The sequence below is a fragment of the Acomys minous genome (genome assembly GCF_964271855.1).
Source record: "Acomys minous genome assembly, chromosome: 14".
NCBI classification, from domain to species: Eukaryota; Metazoa; Chordata; class Mammalia; order Rodentia; family Muridae; genus Acomys; species Acomys minous.
This window is the reverse complement of record NC_140496.1, coordinates 46,169,325-46,191,986: the sequence shown is the minus strand read 5'-3', so window position 1 is coordinate 46,191,986 and position 22,662 is coordinate 46,169,325. Positions and strand designations below refer to the sequence as shown.

Below are 22,662 nucleotides of genomic sequence, written 5' to 3'. Positions count from 1 at the left end.
CTGTTTCCACCTCAGGAATTATTTCAGAAACCCAAACTCAGTAGAAACAAAAACACTATAGTGAAATACCTAGAGCAGAACTTTTTTTTCTTTTTAAAAAGATGGTCTCATTTGTCACAGGCTGGCCCTGAGCTATGTAGCTGAGGATGACCTTGAAATTTTCTCATCCTCTTGCCTCCACCTCCAAAGCACTGAGATTAAAGCCGTGGGCCGCGAAGACTGGCTTATGGGTGACGCTTGGAATAAAACCTAGGGATTGTGCATGCTAGGCAATCTCAGCCAGATGACTACAACCCTAGTCCTAGAGTATAGCATTTTTTTTTTAAGATTTATTATGTATACAGTTTTCTGCCTGCACGTACACCTGAGTGCCAGAAGAGGGCACCAGATCTCATTATAGATGGTTATGAGCCACCGTGTGGTTGCTGGGAATTGAACTACGGTCCTTTGAAGTGCAGCTAGTGCTCTCAAACTCTGGGCCATCTCTCCAGCCCAAGTATAGCATTCTTGAGAAAAGATGCTATGTACAAACATACAGTATCATTTTCTTTGAAACACTCCCTTAAAAAGTACTCTATAGTATATATAAACTATACTATGTAATGTACATGCCTTGAACAAAGGAAATGTCAAAGAGGTGACTTCCAGTAATGGGACAAGCTATATCACCTTTTTCCCCCCCTTTCAGTGTGCTGGGCACAGAAGAAGCATCAAATCTTCATAGAAGTATAACATTAAAGGGGTAGTATGTGAAAAGAAGTATTTTTGTAGACAACACCATCATAAAAGCACAGTTAAATGAACAAGGAAAACCATACATTTTTATTTCTCGTGTGCATGTGTGTGGAGTTGTTTCTTTCCCCCGTGTGGTCCCTGAAGGTTGGAGTCATGTCCTCAAGCTTGGTGGCAGGCGACTTCTCATTCACATGGACTTCTCAGTGATACCCAAAAGTACAGATTTAAGACTAAAAAAAATTTTTCCCTAGATGTGATAAGATGAACTGCTTGAAACGTCAGAAGAATTTCAGAACCTCTAAGACACACTGAGAGAGTCTGTGTCTCCACCAAAGGACTGTAATGGCATCTTTAAGGCATAGAGTCTCTGCCTATTCAAATGGAAGTTGATACTTAAAACCAGGATCATTCCTCCAACTGGCTACATAAATGTCAGGACTCAGACTTTTACACACTTACTAGCACGTATATTAAATGGGCTTGCAAGATGTATAAAAATTCCCCCCTCTCCTTGCATATGTTTTTTCCTTTGGGAAAATATTCAACTTTTTGCAGTGTATGAAGAGACATCTTTCCAAGGCACAGACTTACCTGTGCAGCTTTAGATTTTGGTTTGCAGTAAAGCCTAACACATGTTCTCTTAAGCAGTTCCATCTGAGCTAACTGTCCTGAACAGAAATAACAATGGTCCTCTGGTCAGCCTTCAGGAGACGTCAGCATTTATTTACAGGGAGCGTGAGGAGGACACAGGGGAGCCCTTGTTGGTGTGTAAATAAGGCAACAGTAACAGACGTGAGGGCACCGCTGTCTGGGGGACCCCATATTACATTCAGCTGGCTGGGTTTCTCAATGGGGCTCTCTCTCGTTTTTCAAACATATCAAATCTAGCAAGCCATTAATATGATACATTTCTGATCTTAAAAGAAAGCCCTCAACTTTGGTATTGGCTTGCCAACTAAAATTTGAATAATCCCAGTATTACTAGAATTTATACTTTCTCATCTACATTCAACACACATTATTTGACACACATAAAACTTTGGAAATATTTGATAGTCACAGGGAAAACTGGGGGCTTACTGCCTTTGTGGATATTCTAGAAGCACAAATTTTAATCCAAGTGTTGAATGATCAGTTTCAGCAGATACTAAGACTGACACAATCCAGTTTGTGGCTAATAGGACCCAGTGGGACCCAGGCAAGCACCATCAGGACCGGAGGAAGCCCATAGTCCTGCTCACTCACCGGGAGCAGCCTTCCCTCATCGGTGAGGCATCAGGCTCTGGACTAGCCTGCTCTCATCGGTGAGGCGTCCCGGCTCTGGACTAGCCTGCTCTCAGTCTTCCTGGTGACTGGAGTCAGGCCCGGGATGGGAGCAGCAGGATGGAGATGAGGACTTGGTTTTAGTCACTGCCACAAAAGCTTGGGAAAAAGATAAACCTTAAGTCACCAAAGACCATTATTTCCTTACAGTGTTTTCAAAATAAACATGTGACCGATCTTCAGAACAATAGATGCTCATAGATGTGTTAAAGCTGCCAGGAAGGAGGATATTTGGGACGAGACCTCAATGCTACATAATCAAGACCCAGGAGGACAGACATGTTTCCAGTTTCCTGTCAAAAAAACAAAGCATGCGCGCGCACACACACCACACACACACACATACACACACATGCTTTCTCTCCCCCCCCCCCTTTCTCTCTTAGCACCTTCAGGACCAAAAAGGAAAACCAAAAAAGGATGGTGGGGATGGTGGGGTGTGGCATTTTAATATTTTATGAAGCAGAAACTGTGTAAGGCATGTGTCTCAAACAAAGGAAGAAACCCCAAATATACAACTCTAAAAATGTTATCAATGTTTAATGTTTTGAGGATTAAGTAACAAATCAATTGAAGATTTTCTTTTTTTACTTAAACTAGCTTCATTTCTTCTGAATTTTTCTAAGAGTTAGAAATTTACCATTACACTTACTGGTTTAGAACCATCAGATTTTACTTCTGAAAAATCTAATACCTTTAAAAAATTATAATTTTACTGTTAGCACAAAATTACTTCCTAACGTTTTGTTTTAGAAAACGTTCTGTAGCCAAAGGTAGCCTCTTTTGAATTACAGCTCTGCAAGGCACATACAGGACTCAGCTCCTCTGAGACACACAGGAGTTTAACGTCCGCGACAACTGGAAACACTACAAAGGTAGGTTAAAAACGCTGCCCCACAGCGCCATGCATCTCCTGCAGCTCACGCACCCTGCGTGTGGCAACACTCTAAAAGACACTTGTTCTTGAAACTAAGAGCGATGCTGAGCCAGCATGACCAGAAGCCCCGAGACTGGCAGCTGAGGTCACAACGGTCACGGCCTCCATAGAGACTCATCACCTCTACTATTCTCAAAGGCTTGAATTTAAAAATGGGGTACTCAGACCAGAAACAAAGATTTTCATTTTTATCAAAACAACATATATATTGAATCTCTAGCATCACTTTTTTTTTTTTAATAAAGAATGCTAAGTGAGTTATTTTCGTTCAGTAAAACTGAAAATACACCACTTAGATCTCTCTACCTAATTTAATGCAGCTTAATTAGGGACCAGGTACACTCCTTTCCTCTCAACATTTTTGGTCAAGCATGTCCAACCATAAATGCAATGGAAGTTTAAGAGGTAGATTTTTTTTTTCCATGATGCATTTTATCAAGAAAATAAAAACAACCACTGAGTGTGTTTTCTGAAAGTATTCGGGTCTAATGAAAAGAAAAATAAATGATAGATAATGCTATCGGTTACAGCCTGACATTTTAACAGCCATAGTATTGGGTGTTTTGTGACCAGATGCATTTTCAATTCTCTCAGGGTCAAAATACGAGTCTGCCAACTGTATTGAACCCTCCCCCGCCACCCCCCCCAGTCGGCCCACAGCTCCCCGGTGGATCGTTGTCGTCAAATCCATTGGGCCGAAACGAACATGAAGCAGAGGCAGCTTGCAGAGCCCGGGCTCGAGCGTTCAACTCTTGTTCCTAAAGTTAAAAGAAATGTTTATGAAATTCAAAAGCTAAGAATAATGGCTGAGTAAGGCACATCTACAAATCTTCTTAGTCTTTCTTTACCAAGCAAGCATCCTTCATTGCCACTGTTTAAAAACACTGACATCAGGCACATGCCTTTAATCCCAGTACACAGGAGGCAATCTTTGAGGCCATCCTGGTCAACAGAGAGTTCTAGGACAGCCAGGGCTACACAGAGAAACCCTGTCTCAAAAGAACAAAACAAAACAAAACCAATGCTGACATGTCTCTTTGCTCACCCCCACTGAAGTACATAAGCACCTTCAGAGCAAACAAGGCAGAGAGGGCAGATTCCTCACGGATCTCCAGAGTGGCCCACGCTTTCCAACAGAGGGCAGTGAAACTCGTGCAAAATGCGCTAGCGCACACGGAATGGGATTCTTTACAGCTATAATCTAGTTTGGAAGTGTGTGAGAAACCACTACCAATGCCTGAATGACAACTGTGAATAGTAGTAGCAGATTCACACTGCAGGGTGTAAGACTGCACCCAACACCAACAAGGAAAAGAACGGCTGCTCATGGTCAAATACCATGTGGTCAGAGGGAGGGGTGGGTGAGGCAGACCGTGCAGATCCACACTACACTCCAAGTAGGAGTGGCTGCGGCTGTAACACCTGCTTGCCAGCTCCGCCGTGGAAGGCAGCTTCCTGTCTGATAAGCACGGTGAACACTGACAGTCTGTTTACCTCAGAAGGGAGGCTGTCCGGGGCCTTGCAGTGTGGGTTTGATGCTATCCACTTTCCTATTTCAACTTAGCCCTCTGCTCTTTACCCCACCTCTCCAACCGCTAAACACTGTGGTGATTTATAATGTTAAGTGAAACCAGGCCAGGAAGAGATGACTGCGTACATCTATTCCGTTTACCTGGATATTAAAAGCCACCTGAATGAGCAATAATGGTAATCAGTCCAGTTCTAAAATGCTAATTACTTTGTAAAGCTAATTAATTTTTATAACATTCTAGAACATTGCCATACCCTCTTAAAATCAATCATGTATCATTGTTTGTACACTTTATAATTCAGTACATTTGAAAGCCTTTGAAAAGTTTTCCATAAAAATCAGTACTAATGGCTCATTTTTCTCTTTTAGTATTTTATGAGTTCTGTGACTTTCATACATAAAACTTTAAGAAAGTTATCATTTAAGCTCATGAACTTACTTGAACTAGCCAATTACTACTCCTGTAATTTCATCTATAAGTTACTGCAGATCCGCTTTGTGTTTGGGGGGTAGGGTCTCCTCCAGCCATCCTCCTGCCTCCAGTCCTTTTGTGCTAGGCTTGCTAGCATGCACTCACTACCATTCCTAGCTGCTGCTGGCTCTTTTCACTGCAAGTTGGGGAATTTCACACAAAATTAACTTGAAGAAAGACTCTGATTAACATTAAAGGAAATAGTTTCTTGAAAAAAAATATATTCTTGGAAAAATATAGATAAATTCATCTCCTATGAACCTTTTACTCCCCAGCTTTCACTTGGTGTTCTCCACCCCTTGGCCAACACAAACATCTTTCACATATTCACCCAGCTCTTCATCTCATTCCTCGGAATGTCAACAAACTTTGCTTAAAATATTTGCAAAAAGAACCTGCAGGAATTAACATCAAATTTAGTTGAGGGGTGCCAGGCACAGTGGCACATGCCTGTAATCCCAGCACTTGGGAAGCAGAGGCAGAGGCAGGCAGATCTCTATGAGTTCGAGGCCAGCCTAGTCTACAAAGTGAGTCCAGGACAGGCAGGGGCTACACAGAGAAATCCTGTCTCAAAACAAAACAAAACAAAACAAAACAAAAGTTGTGGGTTGTTGATGTGGTTGTGTGTTTGCTGTCCAAACATGCAGGGTCTGAGTTCAGCAGAACCACACAGAGGTAGGAGGACAGAACTGACTCTATAGAGCTGTCCTTTACCTCCACACGCGCACCACCACTCCCCACAACAGATAAACATTGGGGGGGGGGGGCGGGGGGAGAAACAGCACCTGTTTTCTCTGCAGGTGGAACGAGGCCAAGGCAAGCAGGGCATTTACATGCCACTGACCTTTCTGTTTCTGTATGGCAGGATTCGATAATCTTTTCTAATTAAATGACATTTTTTGCAGCGATGAACAACTGGGGCAGTTTTGTAGTTAAAAACCAAGTCATCTATATTGCAGATAATTGGCACCTTTCATACTACATTTATGATGAGTTGAAATAAAGACATCCAGACTTAATGTGTCACAGTTAAAACTAGAGCGTCAGGTTAACTTCCTAGTGTTTATCCTGTCCAGAAAGCATACTCGTGATTGCAACTCACCTGTAAGTACAGTTTGTTGTCCTTTGTTATAGCATCCATCAGCTCCTTCTGTAGTGGGGGATCGCCACTGACCCAGACGCCACTGGCTGGATTGTCACTGTGTAAGCCATTAGCGCTGCTCTGTTTTTTGTACAAAAGCACGTAAGCTGTGTCTTTTGGAAACCTACTTGTGATTTTCTGGACTGACTGAAATGAAGTGAATGTCACTCTGCTGTCATTAAATAAAAACCACTCTTGGGACATTTCCTTGTTTTCCGAGTCCTGCTCAGTGACTGCGCTGGGGCTCTCCCCCCCCAGTAAGCAGCTCTGGGAGCGCGCTACCGCCAGACTTTCAGATTGGGGGCACATCTGCTGTGAAGACCCTGTACCCGCTATGTTTCTGGCGTACGAATAGTAATGCCCACTTTCAGAGGACACACCGGAGTGCACCACCACAGAGCTTAACAGGTAGGGCACTAATTTGGGGCAGAGGGCTTCTTCAGCCCCAGAAGGCTTTAATTTTTTAGCTAGGTTCTCATTAAGGTCAGTGAAGTCAACATCTACAGACCAGCTTTCCGACAAGGAAGTGAAGGAAGCAGTTCTTTTCACTGGCAACTCCAACACCAGCGGCAGCGACACATTGTCTAGGATTTTTCTTCTCACGTGGTACTTCTGGTCATACGAGAACCTCAGGAGCGTGAGGATGAGGTACTCAGGCTCCTCTGTGACTTGCATAGTTTTCTCAGCGTTCTGCAGAGAGGCACAGTTTTCACAGTAATACTGGTTGTCACCAGTAAGGATCTCTGGAGCCAAGAAATAGTTCAGTAAGTCAGCTACTGAAGGCGTGCTCTCGCCTCCTGGGTTCTGAGGTACATCTTTACTGATGAGAATCTCTGCAGATTCACTGGGGACAGAAGTGTTTTCTGCGCAGTGAAACTCAACAGGACTGCCCAAGAGTCTCGGGTTGACAACTGAGTCACAGACAAAGGCAGCTGTTGCTGGGTTATAAACAACTGGCTCTTCTTCTTCTGGATCTGCAACACTGGTTTGCATTAGCCCATCATCGTGTGCACCGGGTATCGAAGCTGGATCTTGGAAAGACAAGTCTTCCACAGAAGGGGAAGGGCAGAAGGCTAGTGAAAGGTCAGTGAAAGCCTCCACCTTCTGTGAGGTACTCCTGCAGTTCAGGCAGCAGACGTGAGTCTGGAGTTTCCCTCCGAACATCTTCTCTATCAGAGTCTTCTCACCCACGTCCCCTGTGCTGGGAGACTCTGTTGTTGGCACGGCTACCTTACCGGTCACGTCTTGTAAAGAAGACCCAGAGCAGCCCAGACCTTCAGGAGGCTTGTGTGAGGCCTCAACTCGCAGGATTTTCTCTTCTTCATGGAGTCTGCAAGAGGGTACGTCAGCACATAGCAAAGGGTAATGTCATTTATATTTTGAGATCTTGGTGGCTTACATAAACATTAATTTAATCAAGTAAAAAGCTTACTTTAAAGTCATTTTTTCTCCTTTAACCAAAAGTATTAAGAGGCAGAGTCTAGGAAAGCCTTAGAACACTGTGTCCACTCTACACAGCCGTCTCACTGCACTCACTCACAGCCTGCTGAACTGTCTCACATGTATTTCCACGGGCTTGGCATCTCAGTAGCCTAGCACCAAGAAACCAAGACTAGCTGAAAAAAGGGAGGCTGTACAGGGTGACTAGCCTTATTAGTTATTCAGAAGGGAAGAGAGGAGAAATATGGAGCTATAATAGGTTTTATTAATAATTAAGTGGTAAAAAAAAAAAGACACCATGACATACGAAGCCCTTAGAATTACAAACTGGCCTTTAAAGATTTTGGTCTTAGGGCCCCTTAATAGTTGTTTAAAACAAAACCAGAATGAGCATTATTGAACCAGAGTCCCTAGCTGGTGACGTTGTTCTGGAAAGCCATGGGATATCCAGCCTCACTGGAGTACAGTGCTGAGGGCAGGCTTTGAAGGTTTTACAGCCTGGCCCCCCGTTTTGCTCTCTCTCTGCTTCCCAACTGCCAGGCTGGTCTTAAACTCCCGCTGTACTGCCTTCTCTGCCATGACAAAGTGTATGCTCTCTGAAACTCTGAGGGTATAAATAACATAGTAAAATAAACTTTTCTCCTCTGTGTTGACTTTGGCCATGGTATTTTATCAAGCAATAGAAAACACACACACACACACACACACACACACACACACACACACACACACACAATTTCCATTTTTATCACAGATTAGTTTATAGCATTTTTAAATAAGTGGCATTGCTTTATACTTTGGCTTCACAGAAGATGGCTGGACACTGCTATCTGTGCCATATTCTTTATTGATATCTGCTGCTTTTTATAGATGAAATCTGTGAAGAAAACCTGAGCTCCTAAAGATATGGAGTTAAAAGGGAACTCAACTGATTTCTGAGGTTTTGGTGGCTCCTTAGGAACCCTGCTACTATACTTTGATAACAGGTACTCTGAAGTGAAAGCATCCAGAAGAAAAACCAAACAAGAACAAGTAACACAGGCTGTTTTAAAAATCAGCCCTGAAAATGTGCTTTAAAGCTAAAAATCACTATTAAGGGGAAGTACTGAAGTACTAAGAGAAAAATACACAGTTCAAATGAAGTTTAAAATACTTTATACCTGTCCAGCAGAAACCTGAGGTACTCAGAGCAGTCTTGCTGTGACCTGGGAGTAAACCACGGAGGTCTGGAAGCCTCAAAGAATATCCGAGGCGCATACGCTTCCCTCTTGACGGCAGAAAGGAAAATGCAAGAAAGTGACTTGTACAGTAACAGAACCTGCTAAAGATACTTGAAGACTATCCTGCACTCCATTTCCACCCAGTGTGCTAGGCACAGGTGCAACTCAGAGGCAGAGACACCTTAACATGACCAACCTCCAGTCACAAGTGAATTCTGTATAGAACTGACAGCCAGACCAGCCATGGGAGCTGCTCAGATCAAACAAGCAAGTGGCCAGCAGGTGTGATCACAGCAGGACTCAGATGTCCCCAATTCTTGACATACTTACTGTGCCTGGTACTTATCCCTCTGTGACACTCATGTGTTTGAGTCCCTGAATTTGCTGAAAAGCCCAGTGTGAGAATGATGTTAACGAATGAGAACTGTGTGTGTGTTGTGCAGCGCTAGAGCAACAGGAGCCACGCACATCTACTTTGCTGACAGTTTCTGTCTGGATAAGTCACACATGTATGGATTGAAAGCATGCTGGCTGAGACCCTGATAACATTTCACTCTCTATTGCTCTCTGCTTGCTTCCTTCTTTCGTTCTTTCTTTCCCTTCCTTCCTCTCTGTCTTTCTTTCAGAAGTATGACAGCAGTTGGTAATGGACTGTAGGGTCACCCAGGCTCAAAGCCCAGGCATTTTCACAAGCACTGCACAGACATATACAAGGACCTGATTATGATCGGAAAAACCTGGATTCTCTCAGTATTTTCCATATGTGTGGTATAAGCAGCAGTCAGGTCAGGGCTAGGGCTGCTCTACTGAACTGTGAGGGGAGAAGGGTCAGCATCCTAGTGGTCCAAGCTCAGGAGAAGCTCATTTTCTCTCAGCCGACTCGAAACATATTTCTATCAGTAAACACTGCTTTTGAGGATGAAGAAAGAAAAGACTTTGCAAGTGGGCTAGAAAAATGTTAATGCTTGGTAAGCAAGCATCAGCTTTACTAATAAGAGAAAAAGTCTTTCAAGTATGTGAAGAAATCCACCTACCTAAAGTAACCACGCTGTTGTGCTACCCAACAAGGGCTCAATAGTGACAGAACTGTAGTCAGGCTTTCTGGGTAATCCACATCCCAATCCCTGCATTTTGTTTTGTTTTTTATTTGATGCAGGGTCTCACTACGTAGCCTTGGCTGTCCTGGAACACAGTGTGTAAATCAAGCTGGCTCTGAATTCAAGATCTACCTGCCTCTGCCTCTTGAGTGATGGCATTAAAGGCATGTGCTACCTTGCCCAGCAATTTCTTTTCTTTTTGTTGGGGTTTGTCTGTGTAGTCTTGGCTGTCCTGGATTTGCTTTGTAGACCAGGCTGGCCTCAAACTCACAGAGATCCACCTGCCTCTGCCTCCTCAAGTGCTGGGATTACAGGCGTGTACCACTACCGCCCGGTTCTTCTTTTCTTAAAAGCATGGAACACTCCTAAGATTTTCTTTCCTACTAGTTCTGATATAGTAAGTAATGTACACATATCTGCACAGAGGCACATACATGTTTATGTAAAAGTAAATACAGACTAATAATTTGTAAATCAGTAGAAGACAATAGGAGAGGGGAGAGAGAGGTTTTTGGTTTTGGTTATGGTCTAATACTGCTTTTGTGGTCATGATCGGCCTAAGATTTTTGTCTGATGCTTTTGTCCCCAGAAATGTGCCATCACAGCTGGCTAAGAGGCAGTGTTCACTTCCCCGGGTCCTGACATGTTAATCTGCTGACATGTTCTCCAGGCGGGCAGCAGCTCTCTGGCTGTGTCATCAGTTTGAAGCCATCACTGTCATCACATCCGTGCCTTTATTCTTTCCATTTAAGACACTAATTTCAGCTCTAACAACTGCCCTTTCTTGACGACAGGTCACACTGTGAGACCATGGCAGTTAGAGCGAGCCAGCCCTTTCCTGACGACAGGTCACACTGTGAGACCACGGCAGTTAGAGCGAGCCAGGAAAACGATGATTTATGTTCTACGAGTAACACACACAAATACTATGTATGCCCAAGCCTTAGCTACACATTCCTTGGAAGCAGGATCCCCACTTGATTCTCAACACAGACTACACACAGAACCTCTCAATGTGTCTGTTCAACGAATCCACTACATGACGTTTAGCCACTGCAAGTTGACTTCTCTCAATTAATTTGTGGGTATAAAGGACACTGCAAAGTTTCAAGTTCTAGAGCTTAAGATATGAATAATGATCTATAATTGCAATAAAAAGATACATAAAAGAAAACAGAGAAAAGCTGAGCAGTGGTGGAGCACATCTTTAATCCCAGCACTTAGGAGGCAGAGGCAGGAGGATTGCTGTGAGTTCCAGGACAGCCAGGGCTACACGGAGAAACCCTGTTTCAAAAAACCAACCAACCAAAACAAGCAGACAAACCAAAACAAAATCCTCCCCACCCGCCAAAGACTCATTAGGACAATATGTAGTTTAAAGCACATGATCATGCAGGTAATGTGTACATATCACAAACATACTCACTTGTGTATGAGCCAAAAAAGCAAATAGATGTTGCAATTTTTTCATTAATGAATTACACCCATTTAGATTTAAAGATAATACTTGTCTTCTGAAACTGAAAAACAACAAAACATCATGTTATATACGTATATATGCACTTATTTTGAAAAAGCTAAAAGGAAACTGATTTAAGAATTGATTATCCTCCATATTACCTGACTCACAGGATAACTATTTTCCTAACAAAGTTACTAGGACACCTGTATGGTAAAAGGGCAGGATGACAATAAATGGATGGACTCTTGCTACATGGCCTGGTCTACGGCTGTCTTATTTCTGTTTTCTGGGTTAGCACATGTAAATTGGCTAAAGTACTAACTTTAACTTATAAAATCAATTTTTCAGTTATTTCAAAATAATCACCAAGTACAAAATATTCTTCTATCAAAACACAACATAAATCAGGGTGATTTAAAAAGAATAGGAGCGTGGCTGGAGAGGTGGCTCAGAGTTAAGAGCATCAGTTTCTTTCCCAAAGGACCTGGGTTGAACTCGCGGCACCCACATGTCACTAACAACCATCTGAGTTCCAGGGGCTCTGATGCCGTCTTGTGGCCTCCACAGCACCAGGCCCTAAAGTGGGGGCACAAACAGACAAGCAGGCAAACCATCAATACAGATAAAATAAACAAGGCGGCCCAGAGAGAAGGCTCAGCTGTTACAGGCGTCACCCGTGTCAGGCAGCTGACAGCCACCGGTAACTCTAGCTCCTAGGGATGCTACAGCCTCCACGGGCATCTAAATTCATTTCTCTCTCTCTCAAATTAAAAGTAAGTCTTAAAAATAAAAATAAAAGGAGTGTGCTGTAAGCCAGGTCTAGTGGCATATACTGTAATCCAGCACTCAGGAGGCAGAGGCAAAATTTGAGTGAGGTCAGTCTAAGCTTTAGAATGAGTTCTATGCCAACACTGGAGGGGAGGGAGGGAGGGAGGGAGAGGGGTGAGGGGGGCATAATATGAATTTGCTCAAGTAAACAAAAAAGAAACAAACAAACAAACAACAACAACAAAAAAAGACAAACTATCCCCCTGAAAAGTATCTGGGGGGAAAACACTTAAAGTTAAAAAAAAAATTTTTTTTTTTGGGGTGGATCTAAAATCTAGACGATACAAAAATTAAAGATGTGGCCGGGCGGTGATGGCGCACGCCTTTAATCCCAGCACTTGGGAGGCAGAGGCTGGTGGATCGCTGTGAGTTCGAGGCCAGCCTGATCTACAAAGTGAGTCCAGGGCAGCCAAGGTTACACAGAGAAGCCCTGTCTTGAATAAACAAAGAGAAACAAAAACAACAAAATTAAAGATGTGATTACATAAAACAAAACTATATAAATGAAACACTATACATTTGAATTACATGACTGGGAGAAAGTAAGTACCACAAGATTATTATACAAAGTTTATATAAATAGACATGAAAAACAAAAAGCCCAAAGAAAGACACAGAAAGAAATCATAGCTCATGTACTTCATTTTGCTCTGAGTCAAGAGGGGAAAATTCTACAGTGGTCAGCAACGCTCAGATAAAAACAGCGACCGCCTGGGTGCAGGGTGTGCATCTGTGGCCCTCACCCTCAGGGGCTGTGGCGGGAGGATCATGAGTTTGAGGGCAGTCCGGGCAAGACCCTACCTTTTTTAAATTAAGAAAAGAAGATATTAGCCAAACTGTGCACAATTTAAGACTGGTTAAATCAAGTGTTGCCAAAAGGTATAGGGTCACAGGTGCAATCATATATTGGCACATTGGGTCACTGTGGGCCAGAGAGACGGCCATGGGTAAGGTGAGGACTTAAGTTCATGTCTCCAGCACTCATGTGAAAGCTGGGCAAGGTGCCTCTCCTGCCACCCTAATGCTATGGGGTAGACAAGTGGACTCTGGGAGGCTGCTGGCCAGTCAGGCTAGCTGAAGTGGAGTGCTCCAGGGAGCTCCTGCCACCCATCTCCCATGTGTAAGGGAAAGTCTCACCTGTACATGGTCGGAGAAATGTTAACTATGAGCAAAACAACACGATGCTGACCAATGTACAGGGCAGGAAACATCAGGCTGGCAGACGGCTCGTGGAACAGGTGCTGGCCACACTAGCTAATGCTCTGAGCTCTCTAAGCCTGGAACCCACGCAAAGGAGGACGGAGAGACCTGACTCCACAGCGTTTTCTTCTGGCTTCTACACTTGCGTCATGTCATGCATGTATGCCCCTACCCAACATTAACAAATACATTTAAAGAAAAAAGATAAAACCATGTCCTAGTCACTCAAGAGTAACAGACCCACACTGCTGTCACTTAAGCGCTAAAAGCAAATGACTGACAAAAAAAAAATTCCAACAGGATTGCTTCCAGATGTGTGTGTACACATATTAATTATATGCAACTGTTTTTGTATTAGATAACTGTACAAAAAAGATCTGCGATGCATGTAGTTGACATTTTTGAGGATGTATGCATTTTTTTAATAGATAATTTTTTTTTTAACCATGAAAAAGAAGTCACATATCCCTTAAGAGATCTTCCTGTTCCTGTTGTGGCCATTATTGGCCACTACAATTGCTTTGGGTTCCTACTTTCCATCAAGACATGGCTGGCAAGGCGACCTCTGGTGGTGAGATACGGACTCATCTAATACCACTTGTGTCTCAGAGTACACTTTTATTTTAAAAGAACAACAAAAGTTGTCAAATACAAATGAACCAACAACAAAACTGAATGGAACCCCCAAAACCTGGGTTCTTATAACAGCTTCCATCTTTGGGTCAGCTCAATTTTAATGGCACTAAAAGATTTTTTTAAAAAAAATTTTGTGTCTTCAAGAACAGTGTGTGTGTGTGTGTGTGTGTGTGTGTGTGTGTGACAAAGCCTCATGTCGTCCAGGAGAGCCTTCATGTAGACAAGGATCACCATGAAGTGTTGCTCTTCCTGCCTCCAGCCCAAGTGCTGGGATTACAGATGTGCACCAGCAAGCTGGATGTGAGTCTAGGGACGGCACGGGCTTCGTGCCTGCCAGGCAGGTGCTCTAGCAGCCGTGCCTGCAGCCCATGCATTTTCACACCTGCTCAGGAACCAACATGGTGGCATGGAAGCAAAGCATAAATTTCCTAAAAGCAAAACAGAAGCTGCTGAGATGACCAACACCAAGTACCTAGGCTCGAGAAAACTAGAAGTGACTCTTCCAAAGACATGAGTAAAAAAAACACAGTGCAACTGCAGATGCAAAGAAACGGCAAAATGCAGAAGTGCTGCACAGCACGCGAACACTTAAGAGTGGGCTCAGTTAGTACCTCAGTTACATTACAAAATATGAAGCCATACTGACTTAAAACAAAACAAAACAGTGGCTCTGTACACAGAACACACAGTCTAACTGGGCAGGATTTACATGTTGGCATTTCAGCAGTCCTAAGCACTGAGGCAAGTGGATGGCAGACAGCTCTGTTGCAGACGTGGAAGGAGGGCGAGTCTCCCCTCTCCCAGCTCCTCAGCACGTACTCACGTCTAGTTAAACCACAAAGTCCACACTGAAACTTACTCTGTCGCCATAAACAATGCTTGCAAAACACTGTTCATGTAACATGTGTTTCCCAGGTTAATAAGACCAGTTTTCCCAGTTTCAGATTTTCCAGAAAGTCTAGACAAACAAGATGCCAAAGCATTGGATTGAGAAGTCCAGGCACTTTGATTGAGAATTAGCTTAATCTTCTCTTCACTGGGCTTAGGAAAATCCTAGATCATAAAGAAAAAACATTTTTAGAGTAAAACAACTTTTTAGAAAATCACACACACTAACAACATACTGAGGTTCTTCCTCACTGACATTTAAGCTTTCTTTGTTGGAGGATGGTCTGATGTATTTTGATGCTAATTAATAAAAAGCCATCCCACCTGGGCAAGGCAAATGAGATAGGTGTGGCTAAGGAGAGAGGGGGGGAGGGAGGGAGAGAGAACGGGAGGGGGGGTGGGGGGGGGGCAGGGATCCTGGGGAAGAAGAAAAAGATCGCCATGAGGAGATGAGGAGAGAGGAAGGCTGCCATGGGTTAGATGGAAGAGAAGCATATGGCAAGCATGGATGGAGAATTTGGCCCAGATGAAGAACATTAACAAGTATTTGGGATTATGGACGGGAGGCAGCTTGATAGAAATTATTAGAAGCAGATGGCATGGGACTGAGGCAGGGATCCCATGTCTGCCCCACTATGGGAAGTCGGGAAGTCGTTTAGAGGAATAATGTCTGCCCTGCCCCAGGATAACTACGGCTATTTTAAAATATAACAAGTGTCTGTGTCTTAATTGATTGCTAGCTCTGCATACTATAATACAGATACTTTAAAAACAGTATTTCTTTGTTCTCACTCCTTTTGTACATTACAGACAGCATTCAGTCAGCCTTTTCAAAAGAGTCAATTATACTACAGGGTGACAGTTAACTCCAATTGCCAACTTTCCTGAACTGGAAACAAGGAAGCCATTCATTGGGCACACTTTTGGGCATGTCCGGGAGGGATCTCTAGAGAGGATAGACTGAGGGGGAGCTGACCCTGAATATGGGCTCAGCCACCCTACAGGTTGAGGCCGAGGACTAGTAACAGACAGGGAAGAGGAAGAAGCCAGCTGAGTGCTGATAGTCACCTTTCTCTGCTTCTTGCTCGGCTCAAGATTTGTAGCGGAGAGCGGCTCTTGCTCCCAGGACTTGCTAACAGTGATGGAGTAGAGGCCCTCAGACGGTGAGCTGAGACAGTCCTCCCTCCTTACCAGGCTCCCTGCCACTAACTTCATCAGCGCATCCAAAAAGTTAATAGACTCAGGAAATAAATGCCTCTGAGCATCTTAAAGTGTCTTATTGATTGATTGATTGGGTGTGGTGGCACATCCCTTTAATCCCAGCACTTGGGAGGCAGAGGCAGGTGGAGCTTTGTGAATTTGAGGCCAGCCTGGTCTATAAAGCAAGTCCAGGATGCCAAGGCTACAAAGAGAAACCCCATCTCAAAAAAAAAAAAAAAAAAAAAAGGATTTTTCTTCTATTTATTTATGAGACAAAATCACACATGAGATAACATGCTTGCCGTATAACACTTTAAAAGTCAACAGAACAAGGAATTCAAGTTACATGTGCAGTACTTGTATTCAAATCCTATGATGAAAACAGAAGTTGACACTGGTTCACCTAGTACCAGCCCTAAGAAATGGTGGCCTACAGTGGGGATGAAAGCTTTGCAGAATGACCTGACTGTGAAAAGTAAAACTCAATCTCATGGTTTGCCATCTAGAAAATTACTATTACACACAGTCCTCTCACTTACTAAAGCAGGAAATAATGAAATAAAAATTTAAGTGTAAATGATTTCATGCCCGAGCAGAGCAATGGACAATAAGCAATACTAGAAAGGTTGCTTACGCTTAAAACGATTGGCTGTTCTGGACCAAGTGTGGTGGTTTGAAAGAAAATGGCCCCCTTAGGCCCCAGGGAGTGGCACTATTAGGAGGCGTGGCCTTGTTGAATGAGGTGTGTCACTGAGGGGCCGCACACGGGCTTTGAGGTCTCAGATGCTCAAACCAGTTCTCTTCCTGCTGCCTGCCGATCCAGACATACAACTCTCAGCTCCTTCTCCAGCAACCATGTCTTCCTGCATGCTGCCACATTTCCCACCATAAAAATAATGGACTAAACCTCTGAATATAAGCCAGGCCCAATTAAATATTTTCATTTATAAGAGTCACTGTGGTCATGGTGTCTCTTCACAGCAATAGCAACCCCAACTAAGACACCAAGATTACCACAGAAAACTATCGCTTTGAAATAGCATTTGTGGGTGTGTTGGGGGGTGGGGGGTGGGAGACAGGGTTTCTCTGTGTAGCCTTGACTGTACTGGATTAACTTTGTAGGCCTCAAATTCACAGAGATCTGCCCTGCCTCTGCGCCTCCCAGAGTGCTGGGATTATAGGCATGTGCCACCACACCTGGCTTTGAAATGGCATTTTAAGCTGTGTTTGTCTTGTTTTATTTTTGCACAGGCAGGTATTTCCTTGCTTTCAAGATGGACTGAATTGTTCAACATTTCTGATACTGAGATACAAAACTGATGTCTATACGCATTTTATGTAGCATACTTTCCCTAATTTCTTTAACAGCTCTTATAAGTTTAAAGTGACACCTTTTATTCACTGGCACTACAGAACTAAGAAATGTGGCTATTGACTTAGAATGGTGATAGCACATAGGAGATCATGCCTTGGCATTAATGAAACCACCATCTTAGAAATAGCTCATTACTGTAAAACAATACATTTTACCAGACTTGTCCATTGCATTGTGTGCAGAAAGCCTTCATACCTTTATTGCCTCCAGAATAGGGTCATAGAGATCTGGGAATCCGGAATAGTGGTACATCATACAGTGAACCAGCTCTGTTAATTGCACTAAGAAGGCTGTGCTAGAAGGCAGGCCATCACTTTTGAAAGAGTGAACCAAATTAACTACATGAGGGACAATCTGAAGAGAAAACAGACAATGCACTCTTAATTCACACATGTTGACAGCACATCCCCAGCCAATAGACAAAACACAATTATTATAAACACATACTTTTCTACACCTGTAGTCCATGCTTTCTTTTAAAGAAGTCAGACACTATTCTACTAGTAAGATAAATCTAGTTTATAAAGTCTCAGAATTGTAACTGCATTAAAATTTTACTTTTTATTTGTGTGTGTGTGTGTGTATCTGTCTGAGCGTGTGGGGGTGCCCACAGAGGAAGGGAGAGGGAGCTGGAGTTACAGGTGGTTGTGAGCCACACAGCTGTGAGTGCAGGGCCCTGCATCTGGTTCTCTGGAAAGCACTCTGAACTGCTGAACCATCTCTGCGGCCTCTGGAATTGCATCTAACAGGCTTCTCCAGCTCAGCAGTAAAGGGCCTGTCATCCAGCCCAACAACTCAGTTCAAGCCTTGCCAGCTATAGGTGGAAGGAGAGAACTCACTGTCAGCTGTCCTCTGACTTACACACACACACACACACACACATGCAAATAAAATACTTTTTAAAAAATAGGGCCGTAAGATGCTACCAAGCCCGAGGGATGTTAATTTGAATCTCAGAACCCATGTGGTATAAAAAAAGAACCAACTTCCATAAGTTGTCTTTTGACCTCTGTATGGATGCCATGGTATGCACCCAATCCACCTAAAATACAAACTAAATGTAATATAGGACTTTCAGTAATTGTTGCACTCAAAAACACTTTCAGCTGAAATATGCTATGGGTATTCTACTGAACAGACATTTGTTTTTAAAAAATTGTTTTTGCGTCCTCTGGCTCAAGCCTTACCTTTGTGAATGGCAGGCAAGTGCCCTATCAGTAAGTTCCACCGGCAACAGGACAATGCTAAAACTCCCACAAAAACAACACAATGAAAACCCTCAAACTGGAACTAGGGAAAGAGCTCCATCTAGTGTTAGTTTAAAGTTTTCAATTCAAAAATATATACACACTTTGCATAGCAATGTGTACTTCAAGGAAGTCTCTGAAATAAATATGTAAATAAAATTACACTCAGGTAACAGGATTATATTGTGTGATACTCACAGGAATGATAGCTTAGATAAAATCTTTATTAACAAAACAGCTACTCCAAAAATAAAGCTAATCAAAAACATCTACTTTTTTGTTTTATTTTGTTTTTTGTTTTTGTTTTGACACAGGGTCTCTTTGTATAGCCCTGGCTATCCTTGAACTCACTGTGTATACCTGGGTGACCTCGAACCTAGCTCTGCCTCCCTGAGTGCTGGGATTAAAGGAGTGTGCCACCACCTGACAACATCTACTATTTTTAAGAAACTGGAAATAAAAGTAAATTGAAAAATTTAAATGCTCATTACTGATAAAAATCTTGAGAACATTTAATATTGGTAATTGGTACAATAATGCTCTTTTCTTTAAAATTAGTCTAAAAGCCAACACTTATACAATCAAAGACTTCAAACATAACCAAAATGAAATATTCTATTTTATAGAAATGGCTGTTATCAAGATAGAATATTCTTTCAGCTAATTACTAATCATATTCTGATACTATATACACACTTCTGAAACTGCAGGTGTCTCAGGGTCCCTATGCACAGCATCTTTGCGGCCACATGTCCTGACACACTACAGTCACAGCTCCATCAGGGTTGTCTCACCAAACAGTACTAACGACAGCTGGAACTGGTCCAGTCCATTCCCGTTCTTGCCACTGCTGCCCCCAGGCAGATTCTTCAGGCAACAGTGGTTTCTGCCCTGCAGTGTCTGGATTAACTCAGTGTCAAATGCATGAAGTGCACGGTAGATTTTACGTCACCTTCTTTAGGTGACGTACTACACCTACTACAATTCTACTACAGTTTCCGATGTGGCTACACTTCAGCAGGTGTGTGAAATGCCACACTGTCACCTACTAGGTGTGTGTTCCAGAACTGGGGGTTTGGGAAGGAGGAGGCACAAAAATCTCATAGTGTTTTACATTTATGATTTAAATTTTTATTTTTTCCTAATTAAATTTGTCCTTGGACATTTCAAAAGCATACACAAACATTCTAATTTTTCTTATTCGCCACCCTCTCTCTCTCTTTTAAATTTTATTTTACGAATTTGAGTATTTTGCCTGAAAGTATGCCCATATATCCCTGGTCTGGTGGCCACAGAGACCAGAAGAGAGCACCAGATTTCCTGGAACTGGAATTGTCACTTGTGAGTCCTATGTGCATTGGGAATTAAAGCAGGTCCACCGCAAGAGCAGCTGAGCTCTTAAGTGCTGAGTCACAGCAAACCCTCTTGCACCTCGCCTGGACCCTACCAATTCCCTTAGGCTTATGATTTTGTGCTGGGCTCTGAGCTCAGACTTCCTCAGTTCCATGTGTCTGCATGCAGTGTGGACACGCCTGCTGCCAGCTTCTAATGGGATTGGTCTTGTGCCACCATGTCTGCTTTCCCTCCCTCACCCTGAGGCTACAACCTAGAGACACCAGCATCTTACAGGACCATCCCAGGCTACTGCTCAGACTGACCTATCCTACACAAACCCCTCTACTCAGTTACTTGGAGTCACTGTTAATTAACCACCACATGCTTTGTTCCTGGACCTCCAAGCTCCTTTACGTGAGCTTTGCAGGATACTTACACAGTACTAGGCCTTGGTTTTCATGTTTTACTAAGTCATATAAAAAATTTCCAATTTCAAAAAAAAATTTCCAATTTCAAACCTTGATATTTGTTAAGTAGATGAGTTAAAACTACTTTAATCCAATAGCTAAAATTTCAAAGTCAAGCATGTTATTTCAATTCCCCTTTTCAGAAAGAGAGAAAAAGCAATACAAATTTTAACAAATTGTGAAAGAAATATCAAATGAAGTGACTTTTGGCCAAGGTTTCCTTGAAACAAAGTCTGTGGATTTCCCCCAAAGGAAGAGCCCCTGAGCAGCCCACGGGAGGCCACGCCGCAGAGGCTACTTTGCTAGCTGAGCACAAGCAAGAGGAACTAGTTCTGCACCTCATCAGGGTCCCCTGCCTTGTCCTGGTGCCCGAGTGTCTCTAAGGTCTTGGGTGCTGCTGTAGTTTCTAATGCTCTGACAAATAAGGAGACCTTGGAGAATCAAACAATAAGTCAAAATTTCCTGAGACGACAGATTCCCAAATAATACTTGTCATTCCTCACTGGTAGTAACTGCAATCACACTGTAGACAGTGCAAGCAAACCGAAGGCAGCAAGCCACTGGCAGGGGTGGTAGGCAAAAGTGTGGCTATAGTTTAAGATGGAGTTGCGTACTGAGACAGAGAGAAAAGCCCTATGTCTGGAGTTACATTGTTTTTGTGCTTTCCAGTGCTGTTGCCTGTACTTTCTGCTCCTTTGAACCTGCATGTTGGTGTGGAAAGGCACCTGTGGTGACAGCTCTATCTACAGCAATAACCTGTACAGCTGCTGGCAGTGCTTGTGACTGGGGCAGTTTTGGTAATGTACAAATCTTTCTGAAAATATATTTTTTGAAAAATATATTCTTTGCCAGGGTATTTTACAAATTTAATCTGTTAAGAATTATAAAGTTACATGAGATAATACAAAGCTAACCTACAGTCTTTTCATTAAGCATACAACGTGCGGCACACTTGGAGAACAAGTGTCTCTCATATTGAGAGCTTACGCTGTACTCACCGAATGGAACGCCTCTGGAGAGTGCTGAAAGCTAAGCAGCATGTGAGAGAGAACTGCAAGAGCACCGGGTCTCACCAGGGGAAACCAAAGTCGGTTAAAAACCTGCCAACGAGACACCATCCTCAGAGCTGACAGGAAAAGCATTAGCCCTTTCCCACAGTTGATAGTTCTTTATGTCAACGTCCCCTTCTTCTCTGAAAGCCCTGTCATAATACATGATTAGGCTTTAAGAGAAGAACAAGGAAACAACCACAGGACTGCAATCAAAGAGAACTTCATGGTCTAAACAATTCCCCAGCTTCCCTCCCCCTCCCTACTATTCACTCAGTGAACTCAACTGATATTTACTGAGCACCCACTATTATTTGGCACTGTAGGTCATACGTGGTTTATGGTTGGAGGACATGTAGAAGACAAGAGAAAATAACAAACAGTAATACATGCTAAAAATACAAAGTAGCACACAGTGCCAGGAAACACTGGGTGGCAAAGGAATCTTGTCATTTTGTAGAGTGTTAAAATGACCCAGGAAAACGGAGCACCTGCGTGTGAACTGACAGGATACCAGCTTCACAGTTAGGACAAAAGCATTTATAAACAGGCAGACAGTATTGCAGAGGCTCCAGGTCCTCCCGACAACTAAGGTCAGTGTCACTCGAGTAAGAGGTGAAGGCAAGAAGACTTGGAGCTGAGATGACAAAGGCAGAAAGGAGCCCTTGTGAAACATTTATAAGGAACCACAGGCAGGAGCAAGGAAGCTGCTGAGATCAGTGCAACAAGAAATGATGGGGACAACTTTGGACCAAGGTAAAGTGGTGTAACTGGTTACAAGTGGTAGGATTCTGGGTATAATTTAAAGGCCAGTGGTTGAGAGACAGTGGAAAGAGATAAGGGTCTAAGGGAGTGGAGGCTACTTGAGATAGCTATTTATCAAGAGGCAGAGGACCAGGCATGGGAGTGAAAATCAGTAGTGAGAGTGTAGACAGTGTGACCTGAACATTTTTGAGTATAGCCTACTCACTTCTTGAGTTAGAAACTGTGTCTTTGTAATATATTTTAGCTTTCTTTTGCTGCAAAAACAAACAAACAAACAAACAAAAACAAACCCTTTTTGTGGAAACAAACAATCC

The 22,662-nt window shown here is 43.0% G+C and overlaps 1 protein-coding gene across 1 annotated transcript in view; it reads right to left on the bottom strand.

Annotated features, from left to right (window-relative positions):
• Positions 1–1,437: 1,437 nt before the first annotated feature.
• Positions 1,438–22,662, bottom strand: part of USP38 (ubiquitin specific peptidase 38) — a 32,606-nt gene continuing 11,381 nt past the window's right edge. The window contains exons 4-10 of the mRNA XM_084757471.1: positions 21,533–21,634; positions 17,681–17,839; positions 14,882–15,075; positions 11,323–11,416; positions 8,740–8,846; positions 6,101–7,469; positions 1,438–3,753 (exon numbers count right to left, since the gene is read on the bottom strand). Of these exons, the coding sequence (XP_084613597.1) occupies positions 3,592–3,753; positions 6,101–7,469; positions 8,740–8,846; positions 11,323–11,416; positions 14,882–15,075; positions 17,681–17,839; positions 21,533–21,634 (2,187 nt within the window). The 3' untranslated portion in view covers positions 1,438–3,591. The remainder of the gene's footprint in view (positions 3,754–6,100; positions 7,470–8,739; positions 8,847–11,322; positions 11,417–14,881; positions 15,076–17,680; positions 17,840–21,532; positions 21,635–22,662) is intronic.